We start from the raw sequence: 17,527 nt of genomic DNA, 5'->3' as shown, positions 1-17,527 counted from the left end.
CATGTCAAGGAGAAACATTAACTGTAATCATTACAAACAAAAATAATATACATTTTGTAAGTCCATTAATTGAGTAAAAACAACTAAAAGTTCAATTTCAGAGTTTCCACTTTGTTTCCACTCGTTCCTGTCATCTAATTCGATCATAGAGAAATATCCTTCTCATTTCTTCTGGCAAGAGATCTTGCGTAATCTCAGTCAAAACACAGTGTCCTCGCTGTACAATAAAACATCTTCTTTTGTGTTTCACCCTACAGAACAAAGGCCGTTTCTTCTTCAACAGCAAGGTGACATACGCATGCAACGCCGGCTACCGGCTGACGGGCCGTCCGGTGCGACTATGCCAGGCCAACCGCCAGTGGTCTAACGGCGACTCACCCGTCTGCCACCTCCTGACCTGCGACCCCCCGCCCAGCATCCTGCATGGCCAATACCGAGGCTCTGTCTTTGAGGTGGGCCGCAAGGTCGAATACGTCTGCGACGAGGGCTACGAGATCGCTGGCGACGCCGTGTGGACGTGTCTGAAGTACGGCAAGTGGGACAAATCGAGGCGTCCTCACTGCTCCCCAGTCCAGTGTCCAGAGCCGCCCCTAGAGGAGAACCACCTGGTTCTACGTAGTCTAGACTCTGACTCCGGAACTGTGGAACTGTCCTGCGAGGACGGGTATGTTCTTCACGGTGCCCGGACCCTCCACTGCACCCCCGCCCAGGAGTGGAATGACACCTTCCCCGTCTGCAAGCAGGTGTTCTGCGGCCCGCCGCCCGAGGTGGCCTTTGGCGACCAATCGTCAGCACCGCTATCGGCCCCGTCCTATTTCAGCTCGGTGGTGAGATACTCCTGCATGGACGGGTTTACTCTGAGGAAGGAGGGGTCTGTGACCTGCCAGGCGGATGGACACTGGAGCAGCCCTGTCCCAGAGTGTATACCAGTAGAGTGTCCCCAACCTGTAGAGATAGCTAACGGTATAGTGGACGTTCAGGGACTGATGTATCTCAGCACTGCCCTCTACAGCTGTAAACCTGGTTATACTTTAGTAGGCAACGCTACAGTACTCTGTGGTGAAAGTGGGTTATGGATTGGAGGCGTGCCTTCTTGTCGACCAATCGAGTGCTCCGTCCCCAAAGAGATACCCAGCGGGAAGGTGGCGTATACCAAACTGCAGTTCAGCCACGCTGTCACCTACTCCTGTCGCCGTGGTTACCGTCTCCAAGGCCCCAAGACATTGAAGTGTCTGGCAAACGGGCAGTGGGATCAAGAAACACCTGTGTGTGTCCAGATCTACTGCGCCCCGCCCAACCCCATAGACAACGGCTTTGTGGAGGGACTCGACCACAAATTCGGCGTCACCATCTTCTACAGTTGTTTCCCCGGCTTCCAATTGTTTGGCCAGAACCACCTCACCTGCGAGGAGTTCGGTTGGTCTAGTTCTGTCCCAGTCTGTGTTCCCTCTGACTGCGGCCTGCCTCCTCATATAGACTTCGGCGACTATTTGAGACTCTTGGATCCGAACGCAGAGCTAGCCGGCAGGGACGCAGCTATAACCTCCAAGCCTATAGGTGGTGCTACAGTGGCATTTTCACTCATGGATATGCGCTTCCTACATGGGACTGTGATAGTGTACCGCTGCCACAAGGGCTACGAACTTACAGCCCCTACGGCCTTGGTGTGCCTGGAGGATGGTGGATGGAATGGGACGGCTCCGATGTGTGTCCCTGCAGAGTGTGAGGAGCCGTCAAGCCCGGACCACGGTTCTGTGAACATCACAGACACAACCCTGGGCAGCCTGGTGAAGTACAGCTGTGAGCAGGGATACGAGTTAGAGGGAGAGTCAGTCAGACAGTGTGTGGCGGGCCGACAGTGGAGCGATGTACCGCCTGTCTGCCGACCTATAAGCTGCGATGACCCGGGCAGCATTGATAACGGCTCGAACCACGTGGATTCCTTCCTGTATCTGGGGGTGTTGCACTACGAGTGTAATTCCGGGTTCAACCTGAAGGGCGGCGACACCAGGACCTGTCAGGCAGACGCTAGGTGGGATGGTGAGAAGCCGTGGTGTGAGCCTATCTTATGTGGCTCTCCAGTCGTCCCTAGTGATGTCACTGTGAAGGGGAAGGAATATACCTTTAGCAAACAGGTTGAGCTGAGCTGTAGGGCTGGATTGCTCCTACAAGGCCCCTCTGTTAGTGTGTGTCAGGCCGATGGTACATGGAGTCAAGGGTCACCTGAATGCCGCCCAGCAAACTGTGGCAGACCAACATCCATCCAAAATGGTCAAGTATTGGGCTTGGACTTTGGCTACGGTCATGAGGTGTGGTACAAGTGCGAGGAGGGGTACAGCCTCAGCGGCGGCAACCCCACACGGCTGTGTCGCGGGGATGGACTCTGGGGGGAAGGCCCTGCCCCTCGCTGTGACATCATTGCCTGTGACCCCCCGCAGGACATCAGTCACGGGTTCCTCAACGGCTCCAGCTTCAACTACGATGATGTCGTAGAGTACGTGTGTTTCGACGGGTACGAGGTTGTCGGAGACCCCGTCCTCCGCTGTTCTGCCCAGGGCCACTGGGTTGGGACGGTACCAGAGTGCCTCCCCTGCCTCTGCACCCCTCCAATGTTAAAATACGGGGTGGTGCTGGGGCGCGACCACGCCTGCGGTGACCGGATCTCCTTCCACTGTGATGAGGGCTACAAGATCCTGGGGCCATCAACGGCAACGTGTGAGAAGGGCGGGTTGTGGAGCCCAGGTGTTCCTGTGTGTGGCCGGGGGAGGTGCGTGGCCGCTCCACCTATAATACCGCACGCTGTCCAGCAGGGCGGCGGCGCCACTGCAGCTGACACTGTCACCTACAGGTGCAGACCAGGTTACCAGATGAAGGGGTCCTATCCCCATGTTACCTGTGGTAGGGAAGGCAGGTGGGGGGAGGTGAGGATCAGCTGTGAGCCCGTCTCTTGTGGAGCTCCAACTCCTGTGCCCCATGCTCAGGTGGTGGGAGAGACATTCACTTTTGGGAGCCAGATACAATACAGGTGAATGTGAACTTCTGTATCTTATTTGTCCAATCTTTGTGTTAGAGAAGTACCACTATTCAAGTAGATAGTATGGTATTTAATATCCCTCTTACCCCCCTCTCTCTAGGTGTGATGAGGGGTATGAGCTGTCCAGCCAGTCTGACTCTCTGAGCTGTCAGTCTGAGGGCACCTGGTCTAAACAAAGCATCAGGTGCCGCCCCGCTCCGTGCCCGCTCCCTGCCAACCTCCCCACCCACGTCATGGTCACGGGGGAGGACCTCACCCCGGTTGGGGGGGTAGTCACCCTCTCCTGCCCAACGGGGTTCATCCTGCAGGGACCAGACCTGGCAGAGTGCCAAGTGAGACTGCTACTGTGTCAACAAAAAAATTGTGGTGACATTTTTTTTTTTTCATCAATTGCATTGATGTTTTGGTCCAAAAGGCCATCATCAGAACACTGAAAAATAACAGACAGAACCTAGTCAGAACTTTACCTCTGGTCGATTTTAGCACCTTTTATTTTGACTACTGGGTTATTCACATCATTCATTTCATGTGATTTAGCTAAATGTTTACTGAATATGAATTCATTTCATGACTCTTTCTTTATGTTGTACTGTAGCTAGGTGGTAGCTGGTCTCCAGGCCTGTCCTCTGTCTCCTGTGGTCTGGTAGTTTGTGAGAAACCTCCACTTCTTCCACATGGCATCACTGAGGGGGACAGTTACAGCTACGGAGACATTGTCTTGTACACCTGCCTGCCTGGGTTTGAGATGAAGGTAATGTCTGACACAATATTATACCATCACGATATTGTATTATTGCAGTATTATTACAATATTATAGAGTATTATTACAAAACAGAGAATATTTTGCTTCAATTTGGGATAAAATGATTGTATGATTATAATACGAGCCATGATTCGACAGGAAATAGGCCAATTGGAGTTTTTAAATCCTCTGGCGTTGAGGCCGGAATTACATTGAATCAAAGCTATAATAATATGAATTATGATTATATTCTGATAGAGAATAGAGTGCAATGCATCATGGTAGATTTGAGATTGCTATAGTGAAAAATCAAATAAATGTCACTATCACTCTTACTTTGGGTGAAACCTGAGAGACTGCCAAACACATTACGTGCATTGCCTAGGCACATTTTGTGACGTGGTGAGGTTGGACCCAGGTGCAGAGAAGAGACCAGACGATGAATCAGTGACTAAGGATAAACATAATACTTTACTGAGAAACGATAACGGAAGAATCGCAGTAACACTGGGAAAACAACAGACACTATGTCTTGAAAACTCACTCAGGCGACAAGCGCACATGGCACACAATTCAAAGCTTCAGCAAAGGACAACAGCAAACACACCTCTTTTAACAGCGAAATCATAATGAGTAAATAGGACACGCCTGAGTGTCGTTAATGTCTCTAGGACGTCTCTGCCGTCCTCTGGTGACAGGTGGAACCATGAAACACGACCTATTACTGGAAATCACATGACATCATTTCCCCAAAACTATTAATGAAAGTGCATGCTGAGTCATAATGGAAGCAGAGAGAGCATTGTGAGTCTGTGTTAGCAGATCGATTCACAATTCCCAGTGTGTCTATTTTTGTATAGATACACAGTGTCTGTAATACAGCTACTCACTCTATTACAGGGAGACTCTGTACAGACCTGTCAAGGAGACAGAACATGGAGTGGGGCTCAGCCTACGTGCGTCAGTAAGTGTGTGTGTGTGTGTGCACGCACATGTATGTGAGTTTTGATAAAGAATGGAATTGTTCCTTCGTGTCAATTTCCATACAGTAAGAACGTGCGTGATTGAATACTTTTAAATGCACCAATTTAGCAGAAATTATTACTGTTTTCCACATCCAAATGTTCTGTGTCCTCAGCTGTATCATGTGGCCCACCTCCCTCTGTGGAGAATGCAGAGGTACAGACATCGGACGAAGCGTACCAGGGCAACGTCAGCTACGTGTGCAATCCTGGCTTACATCTGGTTGGCCCACAGAACCTCACCTGTCTGGCCAATGGAACATGGAGCCTGCCTGCACCAACATGTAAAGGTGTGGATAGCGCATTATTCCAGGTTTATCATATTGTCCTCTAAGGCATTTAAGACGGGCAACTTGTAATCTACTCGAGCATTTGAAATAGACAATGGAAAATAATCATAATCAATTTGCTCTCAATATCTCTACCTTTCTCTCTTTCCCTCCCTCTACCTCTCTTTCTCCCTCTCCTCTCAGTTGGCCAGGGTTGTGACATCCCCAAGGAGCTGTTGAATGGCAGGGTGCAGGAAGAGAACCTGACCACCGGGCGTGCTGTTGCGTTTCAGTGTGATAAAGGCTACGCCCTAAAGGGGGATACTCTGGTGGTGTGTATGGGAGACGGGACATGGAGCTCCACCTTCCCCTTCTGTCAACGTAAGACTTTGAGTCAAACCAACATCACTACAACATCACAACTAACACGAATGTGTTACAGGAGTTTTTCTGGGACAGGTCACATGGTCAGGGATACCTACTGGCCCTATTCATAGACAAAATAAAGGAGCCAATCCATGCTGCTGGTTTTATTTTATTAATTTATCTCAGGGTCTGTTCTTTCTATTTGTTTACAATCTGGAACAGAGTAAATAGGCATTTTAACATCATAGATTTAGCCGGTGGTAACTTGTGGAATAGACACTGGCTGGAATGCGGTTTTAACCAATCAGCATTCAGGATTAGACATACCTCGTTGTATAATTGTTTCCCAATTTACACGCTGACTGTTTGAAACTGTTTGTTTCTACACCTCACATTCTTCAGTTTACACAGACCACAGAGGGAGGGGAGGGCCGGCACAGTCGATTGGGATACTTTGCAACATCATCACTCTTTCACATGCTGTTTCAAAACTGACTTCGTCAGTAGCTAACGGCCTGAAAATCATTAAGAGCACTGAGCACACAGCTTGCATAGTCTCACAAACATTTACACACGTTGTTATGACATTTCTACGTAGCACCTGGGCTTATGCCGAACCTGTCTGTAATCCTCCATTATACTCTATGCATAAGCATGAGTTGTCTCCAACTGGTATTCTTCTCACAAACATTTTACCCACATAGACACTTGTCAAACCTGTCTATAGTGTTTTCCAATACTACTATACTCTGGGTCTCCCCATGCAGCCAAGCCGTGTCCCCCTCCCCCGGGATGGAAGGTGAGCGGTGGGGGTGTGAACACCTCTAAACAGCTGTTCTACGTGGGCCAGTCGTTACCGCCCACCTGTCCCATGGGTCACCAGGCCAAGGGCACCGCCACCATCACCTGTAGGACAGACCAGACATGGACCCCAGTCAGCACTGTCTGTGAGAGTGAGTAGATACACTTTAAACTACTGTTCTTTAATCCGGGTTCTGGTCCTGGATATCCACTTGGGGAGCATGGTTTTGTTCCAGCCCAGTACTAACATAACCGATTAGGTTGTTATTGTAAAAGAGAATGTGTTCTCAATTACCTTAATTGACATGGTTAGATAAAGATAATGGTAAACCATTTAAACTACGAAAACAAAGGTTTAGCCGAATCAGGTATGTTAGTGCAGGGCTTGAATGAAAGCCTTAACACCAAAACCTACCACATAATGACAACATAGTGCACTACTCCGAGAGTGTCTGGTCAGCAATGTAAGATGCGACTGGTAGGTCGACTACACCAACCCCTCACATATTAGTATTTTATTATCACGTCCCAACCGGAATATTGACATTGGAACGAGACGAGGATTTCAAGATAAGGTACCATTCTAGGTCAACATAGAGGGATTGAATCTTAATTTCTCTTTCATTCTCTCACCATCCCTTCCCCTGGTACACTTTTAAGGTTATTGGTTTATCAAAAAGAAGAACAGCCATAAAAACAGTACAGCCATCAATTGTGTTCTCTAGTCTGTGTCCCAAATAGCACCCTGTTCCCTATATAGCGTACTACTTTTGACCCGAGCCCTATGGGCCCTTGTTTTAACAGTAGTGCACTATGAAGTGAATTTCAGACGCAGCCTAGGTGGAACATTCATGTTCCAGAAGGTAGCTCTGACAGATTAGATATGAGTTACTGAGATGAAGACTGTTGAGTATGAGTCATCATATTGATTTTGTTGCATTTTGCATCATCATGATGATGTGGCTGGTAATACTTTAAAAGTCCAATATCTTGAAAACTTGACTGCTGACATGCAAAACTTTTTGGGACTGTATCAAGTGGACTAATGCGGAAGAAAATACAAAAATATAGTTTTTCAGTGGTTTCCCTTTAACCGGGTGGGAGCCCACTCCAATATACTGTTTTCCCTATTTAACCAGGTACAGTTGAAGTTGGAAGTTTACATACACCTTAGCCAAATACATTTAAACTCTGTTTTTCACAATTCCTGACATTTAATCCTAGTAAAAATTCCCTGTTTTAGGTCAGTTAGGGAGAATGATTTATTTCAGCTTTTATTTCTTTCATCACATTCCCAGTGGGTCAGAAGTTTACATACACTCAATTAGAATTTGGTAGCATTTCCTTTAAATAGTTTATCTTAGGTCAAAAGTTTCGGATAGCTTTTCACAAGCTTCCCACAATAAATTGGGTTAATTTTGGCCCATTCCTTCTGACAGAGCTGGTGTAACTCAGTCAGGTTTGTAGGCCTCCTTACTCGCACACCCTTTTTCAGTTCTGCCCACACATTTTCTATAGGATTGAGGTCAGGGCTTTGTGATGGCCGCTCCAATACCTTGACTTTGTTGTCCTTAAGCCATTTTGCCACAACTTTGGAAGTGTGCTTGGGGTCACAATATATCCACATAATTTTCCTTCCACATGATGCCATCTATTTTGTGAAGTACACCATTCCCTCCTGCAGCAAAGCACCCCCACAACATGATGCTGCCACTCCGTGCTTCACGGTTGGTGTTCTTCAGCTTGCAATCCTCCCCTTTTTCCCTCCAAACATAACGATGGCCAAACAATTATATTTTTGTTTCATCAGACCAGAGAACATTTCTACAAAAAGTACGATCTTTGTCTCCATGTGCAGTTGCATACCGTAGTCTGGCTTTTTTATGTCGGTTTTAGAGCAGTGGCTTCTTCCTTGCTGAGAGGCCTTTCAGGTTATGTCGATATAGGACTCGTTTTACTGTGGATATAGATACTTTTGTATCTGTTTCCTCCAGCACCTTCACAAGGTCCTTTGCTGTTGTTCTGGGAATGATTTGCACTTTTCGTACCAAAGTACATTCATCTCTAGCAGACAGAACGCGCCTCCTTGCTGACCGGTATGCGTGGTCCCATGGTGTTCATACTTGTGTACTATTGTTTGTACAGATGAACATGGTACCTTCAGGCGTTTGGAAATTGCTCCCAAGGATGAACCAGAATTTTTTTCTGAGGTCTTGGCTGATTTATTTTTGATTTTCTCATGATGTCAAGCAAAGAGGCACTGAGTTTGAAGGTAGGCCTTGAAATACATCCACAGGTACACATCCAATTGACTCAAATTATGTCAGTTAGCCTATCAGAAGCTTCTAAAGCCATGACATCATTTTCTGGAATTTTTCAAGCTGTTTAAAGGCACAGTTAACTTAGCGTATGTAAACTTCTGACCCACTGGAATTGTGATACAGTGAATTATAAGTGAAATAATCTGTCTGTAAACAGTTGTTGGAAAAAATGACTTGTCATGCACAAAGTAGATGTCCTAACCGACTTGCCAAGACTATTGTTTGTTAACAAGACATTTGTGGAGTGGTTGAAAAACTAGTTTTAATGACTCCAACCTAAGTGTATGTAGACTTCATTGAGAACACGTTCTCTTTTACAATAATGCCCTGAAAAGAGATCCAGTTCTTTCTTCGACTCCTATTATCACTCCACGTTCCCAACAGACAATAAGACAGTCCGATGTCAAGAGAAACACATTGTATTCTCACACGAGTGGTTATGAAACGTATCTATACATGCCTTGACCCATAAACATAACATGTTAAAACCACACAGGAATGTTTTTAGCAGTTTTAGTTGCTTACATAATGAATCCCATGTCGTTCTGAACCCACAACACAGTGGCTAGAAAAGTGTAAACTAGCAAAGATGATGCAAACATGATTCACAGGGGGAAATCGCTGACACTGTTGCTGTGTTCGCTTCCAAGCTTGTGTTTCTCCGATGAAGGGTGGGGATCGGTATGTACTTGTACAAAGAGGCATCTGTGCAGTGGCTTAGGTGATATACTGGTCTCTCTCTGGGATAATTTGGGTCATGATCCTGAATCAAGTCCACTGTTTTTTCGAAACTCTAACATAGCAGTTTTAGAAATCCATCAAAAACTATTAATCGACATAAAAGATCCACCACACATTCGTTGTCCTATGCTGTCCGCATGACCTTCCTGCTGGGCATTGAGCATGGAGCCATACTATTTTCTGTTGTACTTTTCCCATCACCTCCTCTCCTTTGTCTCTGTGGGGGCAGCGTGTTAGGCTGGATGAATGGGTTAGACATTAAGTAGGTCAGCTGCTTTCATAGCATGTTTGTAACTCCTTAAGGGCTTCTAGCTGCTATGGTTTCAATTGTGTTTTTATTCTCTCTAACTTTTCACGCTTGTTGGTGATACTGTTGGTTTACAGTACAATGCTGTTTGGTATGATGTGGCGTGTGGATGTCGATGTATTTGCATGTCTGCCTGGCTCTTGCTTTTTGAGGACTCCCCTGTCGGCTCCAACACTAACCGATTCTCATTGGTTTGTTTTCAGGGTTTTCTTACAAGGAACGCAGACTGTAGAGTCACAAACACATAATTTGACACATCTTTGCATGGCATTCATTCTTTCCCTTCAACGTGATCTTTATAGCCAGGTGGTTCTATCGAAGGTAAAATATGAAGCAATGTTGGTCCATTATTTCAAGCACAGTAGTTTAGTTAGTTTAAAGGCATGTGATAACATGTACATAACATGTGGCCCAAATGAGTTGTAAGTAACCAGAGGGGCTGTCCGTCCGTTTCGGCACAGGGGTCTCCTGCGGCCCCCCTCGCCACGTGGCCCACGGGGTGGTGCGGGGGGCGGTGTTCCAGTTCGGGGATGTGGCGATGTACTCGTGTTTCGGAGGGTACGCCATGGAGGGCCACAGCAGAAGTGTGTGTCTGGAGAACGGGACCTGGACCCCCCCTCCCGCCTGCAGAGGTAGAGAGACTGCACCCTTACAGCTGCGTCCTAAAAGAAGGGCATCCTCTACTCCTGACAGCTTGCGTGCCCTCCCCTCCGCTTCTCCAGTCACTTGTACTGAGCACATTCACCACTCCACTCACTTGACTTTGACATACTAGATAGCAGGGTTGTCCAGTGATGCCTGTGTCTAAGGCACCATCAGTTATGAATTGAACCGTTTCTATAAAGGAATGCTGTCTTTATGAATGCTATCTTTATCCCAGTGCATGAAGTCGGCATGGTCAAGGCCCCATCACAGCATGGCTACCAGTAAAATGTTCTTGTTTCTATTAAACAAGATTAGCTATTTTAACTGAATGCTTTCTCTACGGTCTATACCGGGGGTGGGCAACTCCAGTCCTCCAGGGCGTGATTGGTGTCACACTTTTTCTCCATCCCTAGCAAACACAGCTGATTGAATCAAATTGCATTCTAAACGGAAGATCATGATTAGTTGATTATTGGAGTCAGGTGTGTTAGCTGTAGCTGGGGCAAAACTGTGACACCAATCAGGCCTTCGAGGACTGGAGTTGCCCACCCCTGATCTACACACTTGTGAGATGGGGACTGTTTGGAGGATGTGTCAGTATTTTGGCTTTAATAAGGCGTGTGTGTCCTTTCCTCTCCAGCGGTGTGTTGGCTACAGTGCCTGAACGGAGGGGTGTGTCAGAGACCCAACACCTGTTCCTGTCCTGAGGGGTGGATGGGCAGACTGTGTGAGGAACGTAAGTATTATAAATCAATCTATCAATCAATCACATTTATTTTGGATGGATGGGCAGACTATAAACAAAAACAGACAGTCTCCCTGTAATAGAGTGAGTTGCTGCATTACAGACACTGTGTATCTACACAAAAATAGACACACTGGGTATTGTGAATCTTTCAGACTTACTGTTGGAGGAATTTAATTCCTATATGTTCATTAACCAATTCAATTGTAACAAAGCAAAACACTTTGTCCATTTCTAAGAATTTGTAAGGTTCTTATTTGCGTAAAATTGACAAGATCAGTCTCAAAATGAATCAGTAGCGTTTATTTCCCGAGAGCTCTGGTCATAATACCATGTACATTGGTTTATATACCTCACATTTCATCAGCGTTTAAATGTCCCTCCTTCTCTCCGACAAGGACAAAGGCATACATACATTACACACTATATCTGCATTATCTCCCGAAGTCTCACCACAGTTTATTACCACTTAGCTGTTCCAGTCCCTCCCAGATACGGAAAACCTGGAGGGGCTCTCGCTGTCTCATTTTATCTTCACCGAGTTATAGCTGGACTGGTTCAAACATAGCTTAAAGAACCTCTTTGTTTTCGTTAGGCACACACATGCATTCCTCTCTTCCCCCCTCCAACCTAGTTGGAGCTGTGTTTATTATTTTTAATTACTCCTTGTTCATGCTACATAACCTCTTTCTTATGAACTAACACTATTAATCAGATATAGTGAAACAGGGTAGAATTCAATTAGTTATAGTTCTAATTAAATGTGTACATTATTTAGTCATTATTCATAAAATTCATAACACTTACTCAGCTCTCTGCTTCCATTATGACTCAGCATGCACTTCCATCAATCGTTTTGGGGAAATAATGTCATGTGATTTCCAGTAATTGAAAATGTGCCTAGGAAATGCACATAATGTGTTTGGCAGTCTCTCAAAGTAAGAGTGATAGTCGCTTATTAGATTTCTCACTATAGCAATCTCAAATCTATCATGATGCACTGCACTCTATTCTCCAATCTATATTATTATAACATTAATTCAATGTAATTCCACCCTCCTGCAAATTTGTTTTCCTGTTCAGCTTTTTGGTCTCTAGATGTAACAATATTCTCAACTCCTGAGCATTTAAAAAAACTTCCAAAGGACTCCCATAGAATAATGGCACTTGCTTTTGATTGTTTTATAATCATTGTTTTATAATCATCATTTTCCCCAAAATTGTGGGAAATTATTATATAATTTTTCTCTGTTCTGTAATATTGTAATAATCCTGTAATAATATAGTATTGTAATAATACTGTAATAATATAATATTGTAATAATACTGTAATAATATAATATTGTAATATACTGTAATAATATAATACTGTGATATACTGTAATAATATAATATTGTAATATACTGTAATAATATAATATTGTAATAATATAGTATTGCAATAATACTGTAATAATATAATATTGTAATATACTGTAATAATATAATACTGTGATATACTGTAATAATATAATATTGTAATAATAATATAATAATATAATATTGTAATATACTGTAATAATATAATATTGTAATAATAATATAATAATATAATATTGTAATATACTGTAATAATATAATATTGTAATAATAATATAATAATATAATATTGTAATAATACTGTAATACAATATTGTAATAATAATATAATATTGTAATAATACATGAAAAACATAATATTGTAATAATAGAGGGAGAGAGAAAGAACTAGAGTGAGCAAGTGTGCGAGAGAGAGGTAGCCAATTAAGAAAAATAGATGAAAATTGAAACAGAGAGAGAGAGAGAGGTATTTGGATCTTACTCCCTACTCTCATCACAACCAAAGAGTGCGTTAGAGAAAGTGGATCCACACTGCAGCCATGAGAAGGCCTACACTGTTTCACGGACTCTGGGAAATTCACTCTCTTTGACTAGATTCATTTTGCATAGTTAAAGAGATTCCCAATCCCCATCTGTGTGTAATCTTTTCACGTCCTTTTTGTGCATTGTTTTCCCCGAGTGAGAGGGGTTGAGTCCGAAATGGCACCCTATTCACAGTATATAGAGCACTCCTTGATTGGGTTCTGATGAAAAGTGCCAAGTGTGTGCAAAGCTGTCATCAAGGCAACAGGTGGAAGAACTTTGAAGAATCTCAAATATAAAATATATTTTAATTTCTTTCCACTTTTTTGGTTACTACATGATTCAATATGTGTTATTTCCTAGTTTTGATGTCTTCACTATTATTCTACGATGTAGAAAATATTCAAAATAAAGAAAAACCCTTAAATGAGCAGGTGTGCCCAAACTTTTGACTGGTAATCTATATCCTAGATAGGTGCCCCACTAGCAGCAGGTAGCCTAGTGGTTAGAGCGTTGGGCTAGTAACCGAAAGGTTGCAAGATCAAATCCCCGAGCCGACAAGGTACAAATCTGTCACTGTTCCTAGGCCGTCACTGAAAATACTGATAAATAAATAATAAAGGTAAAATAAAAAAATATATTTAAAAAAACTAGTGCCATCTTTGGGTTGGCATTATGCCCGTTATCTTAACATCTTCCTTTTCATATATAATTAGCTCGAGCACTTCATACCATTCTAATACGACAGTGAAAATACCTATTTACATTATCAACACCTTTTTTAACTTGTAATTTAAGGGACATATTTAAGGGACATATTCCCCGTACCACAGGGGCATTCTTATGTTAGTCCTTATCCTACTGTGTCGCACTGGTGGAATATTGGGCACCTCTGGGACGTTGGGCACCTCCGGGATGTTGGGTACATCTGGTATCCTCGGGTCCTTTCCTGGCACCTCTGTGACATTGGGCACCTCTGGGATGTTGGGTACATCTGGTATCCTCGGGTCCTTTCCTGGCACCTCTGAGACGTTGGGCACCTCCGGGATGTTGGGTACATCTGGTATCCTCGGGTCCTTTCCTGGCACCTCTGGGACGTTGGGCACCTCCGGGATGTTGGGTACATCTGGTATCCTCGGGTCCTCTGGGATGTTGGGCACCTCCGGGAAGTTGCGTGCATCTGGTATCCTCGGGTACTCTGGGACGTTGGGCACCTCCGGGATGTTGGGTACATCTGGTAACCTCGGGTCCTCTCCTGGCACCTCTGGGAGCCTCATGGCCTTTCCTTCCTCTTCCACAGCCTCCTGAAATTGTGGAGGCACGGTCGGCAGAGATAACTGCTCTGGTGGGGTCTTCCCCGTCTCCTCATTATGTGCCCTGCCCACACCATCCAGAGGATATTTCCAGTCTACCCATGTGGCCCTCCTGTGCCCTATGGTCTCCTGAACTGGGCGTATGTCCTTCCGGTTCCTTCCGTACTTTCAGCCCTTTACTTTCATATGACCTTGCGCTGATGTGCCCTATGCATGTGCCAAGACGCCATGTGGCATCCCTGGCATGAGGTGACAGGAGCAATCTGACAGCTTGGCAGATTTTTTGCATGCTGGTCATAGAAATGTTTTGAGTTGTCCTTAGGTGCACGTTTGTGTGCCTGAACATCCCTAATGCCCTTTGGTGTGAGGAGCTTGGGAGTCGGTCTAGACATGAAGCGCTGTACAGGACTGCTGTCTAAGCCCTCTGTGGGAGTATTTTTCTACGCCAAAATGGCTTGCCACACATCTGTGCCTTCCTGCATAGCCTTTGTGATGAGAGTCTATTTTCACTGCTGACTCCGCTTTACCATTACTCTGACTGTGGTAGGGTGAGGAGGTCACATGATGGAACTCCCAGGCTTTTGCAAACAAAGCAAAGTCTTGACTCGTAAACTGGGGCCCATTATCCGTAACTACACCACTGTCAGGTATGCCATATCTGCTAAACTGCTGCTTAAAAGAGTCGATGATGCAAGCGGCTGTTGTGTCAATCACTTTCTCCACCTCTCAAAAATATGAATAGTCCAGTACAATCACAAAAGGAACGTTTGTGACTGTGAACAGATCCATTCCCACTTTAGACCAAGGAAGTGCTGGTACGTCATGTGGGTGCAGCGTTTCCTTTTGCTGCTTAGATTAGCATTACATATGCTGCACACAGCCACAAAATGTTTCATTTCTTGGGTCATGTTGGGCCAGAATACTGAGTGTCTGGCTTTCCTGGCACTGGCTTCGACCGCTGAATGTGTCCCGCACGGATACAAGAGAGAATCATCGGGGGTAGAGTTTCTGGTAATACCACCATGTCGCCTTTGTAGACGACCTCTTCCTGCATTGTGAGTTCGTCTCTGTATGTCCAGTAGTTCCTCAACAGGATGGGTGTACTCTTTCTTGTGTCCAGCCAGCCTCTTCGGCTAAAAGACTGAAGCATTCGAGAAGTCTTCTCCTCTGCTGAATAAGCTTTGATAGCATCCCGTGTCCACGGGGAGATGTTTTGATCAGTAGCATGGTTCACATCTTCAACCTCAGCCTGTAGAGCATATACAGTCTCATTGGTCCAAGCAGACTAAGCTAAGGACCCTGGGACTAAAGAAGTCACTCTGCAACTGGATCCTGGACATCCTGACGGACCGTCCCCCAGGTGGTAAGGGTAGGCAACAACACATCTGCCACACTGATCCTCAACACGGGGGCCCCTCAGGGGTGCTCAGTCCCCTCCTGTACTCCCTGTTCACTCATGACTGCATAGCCAGGCATGACTCCAACACCATCATTAAGTTTACTGATGACAGGGTGATCAGGCCTAACAGTGGTAGGCCTGATCACCAACAACAATGAGACAGCCTGACCGTGTGGTGCAAGGACAACAACCTCTCCCTCAACGTGATCAAAAAAAGAAGATGATTGTGGACTACAGGAAAAGGAGGACCGAGGACCAACCATTCTCATAGACGGGGCTGTAGTGGAGCAGGTTGAGAGCTTCAAGTTCCTTGGCGTCCACATCACCAACAAACTAACATGGTCCAAACACACCAAAACAGTTGTGAAGAGGGCACGACAAAACCTATACCCCCTCAGGAGACTGAAAATATTTGGCATGGGTCCTCAGATCCTCAAAAGGTTTTACAGCTGCACCATCGAGAGCATCCTGACGGGCTGCATCACTGCCTGGTATGGCAACTGCTCAGCCTCCAACTGCAAGGCACTACAGAGGGATGTGTATACGGCCCAGTATATCACCGGGGCCAAGCTTCCTGTCATCCAGGATCTCTATACCAGGCGGTGTCAGAGGAAGGTCCTTAAAATAGTCAAAGACTCCAGCCACCCTAGTCATAGGCTGTTCTCTGCTACCGTATGGCAAGCGGTACCGGAGCACCAAGTCTAGGTCCAAGAGACTTCTAAAAAACTTCTTCCCCCAAGCCATAAGAATCCTGAACAGCTAATCAAATGGCTATCCAGACTATTTGCATTGCCCCCCCCCCCCCCCTTTTACGCTGCTGCAACTCTTTATTCTCTTTATTTATATTTACCCCCTTTTTTATTTACTGCTGCTCTTTAATTATTTGTTATTTGTATCTCTTACTTTTTTTATAGGTATTTTCTTAAAACTCCATTGTTGGTTAAGGGCTTGCAAGTAAGCATTTCACTGCAAGGTCTACACCTGTTGTATTCGGCGCATGTGACAAGTTTGATTTGATATTGCGGCTGACTAGTTGTCGGTAGTGCTGCTCTAGACAAGAAATCTGCAATGTGAAGCTCTACTCCTTTCTTGTATACTACCTGCAGTTGATAACGCTGAAGCTTTAGCATCATCCTTTGGAGTCGCTTCGGGGCAGATAGAAGAGGTTTTTAGAAGAAGACGTCAAGCGGCTTGTGATCAGTGTACACTGTGATAAAGTCCCTACCATGGAGGTATTGATCAAAACGGTCACAGGCGAACACTATGGCTAGGCACTCCTTTTCAATTTGGGCATATCCTTGCTCCGTGGGTGTCAATGTCCTTGAAGCAACTGCAATGGGCTGCCCCTTCTGCAGCAGCGCTGCCCCTAGGCCTTTGTCACTTGTATCACATTGTAGGGTCACTTCCTCAGAGGTCATAGTGCCTCAGTATTACCTCAATTTCTCGATTTGCTCCAATGCAGCATCATGTTGAAAATGTCATGCCCACATCACATCTTTATTGGCTTTTCACACGTTTCTGCTGAAAGGAGAAGCTTTTCCAAGGTTTTCACCACTTGGAACTTTAGCATATATGTTTCCCCATCATGATTTGCTTGTAGTTCACACTCCCCTGCCATGGTACAGCCTTAGCCTCGCCTTGCTTGGTTGGTTGTAGCTTTGCATCTCCATCCTGGTCAGATCATAATCACAGTTATCACATGTCAGTGGGGCAAGCTTTAAGTTTGTAAATCCTTTATCTTTGAACAGAATTGACATCTGTCATGTATGTCCGCTTCTTCATCATCATTATGATCACGGCATGTATCCTGTTCTAGTAGATTGACAGGCTTACTTTGTCTGCACACTTTAGCAAAATCGTCCCCCCCCCCCCCCACAGAATTAGCATATAACCCCATATGCCGGGTATTTGGCTCTTGCGTGTGTTGATCCACAGTACAT

The 17,527-nt window shown here is 45.1% G+C and overlaps 1 protein-coding gene across 1 annotated transcript in view; it reads left to right on the top strand.

Moving 5' to 3' along the window:
- The window catches only part of LOC109896487 (sushi, von Willebrand factor type A, EGF and pentraxin domain-containing protein 1-like), a 133,933-nt gene that overhangs the window by 109,054 nt on the left and 7,352 nt on the right, over nt 1-17,527 (top strand). The window contains 9 exon segments of the mRNA XM_031832222.1: nt 258-3,025; nt 3,135-3,366; nt 3,630-3,785; nt 4,678-4,741; nt 4,916-5,089; nt 5,273-5,449; nt 6,202-6,387; nt 10,066-10,236; nt 10,890-10,985. Of these exon segments, the coding sequence (XP_031688082.1) occupies nt 258-3,025; nt 3,135-3,366; nt 3,630-3,785; nt 4,678-4,741; nt 4,916-5,089; nt 5,273-5,449; nt 6,202-6,387; nt 10,066-10,236; nt 10,890-10,985 (4,024 nt within the window).

The sequence above is a fragment of the Oncorhynchus kisutch genome, linkage group LG9, assembly GCF_002021735.2.
Source record: "Oncorhynchus kisutch isolate 150728-3 linkage group LG9, Okis_V2, whole genome shotgun sequence".
NCBI lineage: Eukaryota > Metazoa > Chordata > Actinopteri > Salmoniformes > Salmonidae > Oncorhynchus > Oncorhynchus kisutch.
The sequence above is the reverse complement of the archived record's forward strand: the minus strand, read 5'-3'. Positions and strand labels throughout refer to the sequence as shown.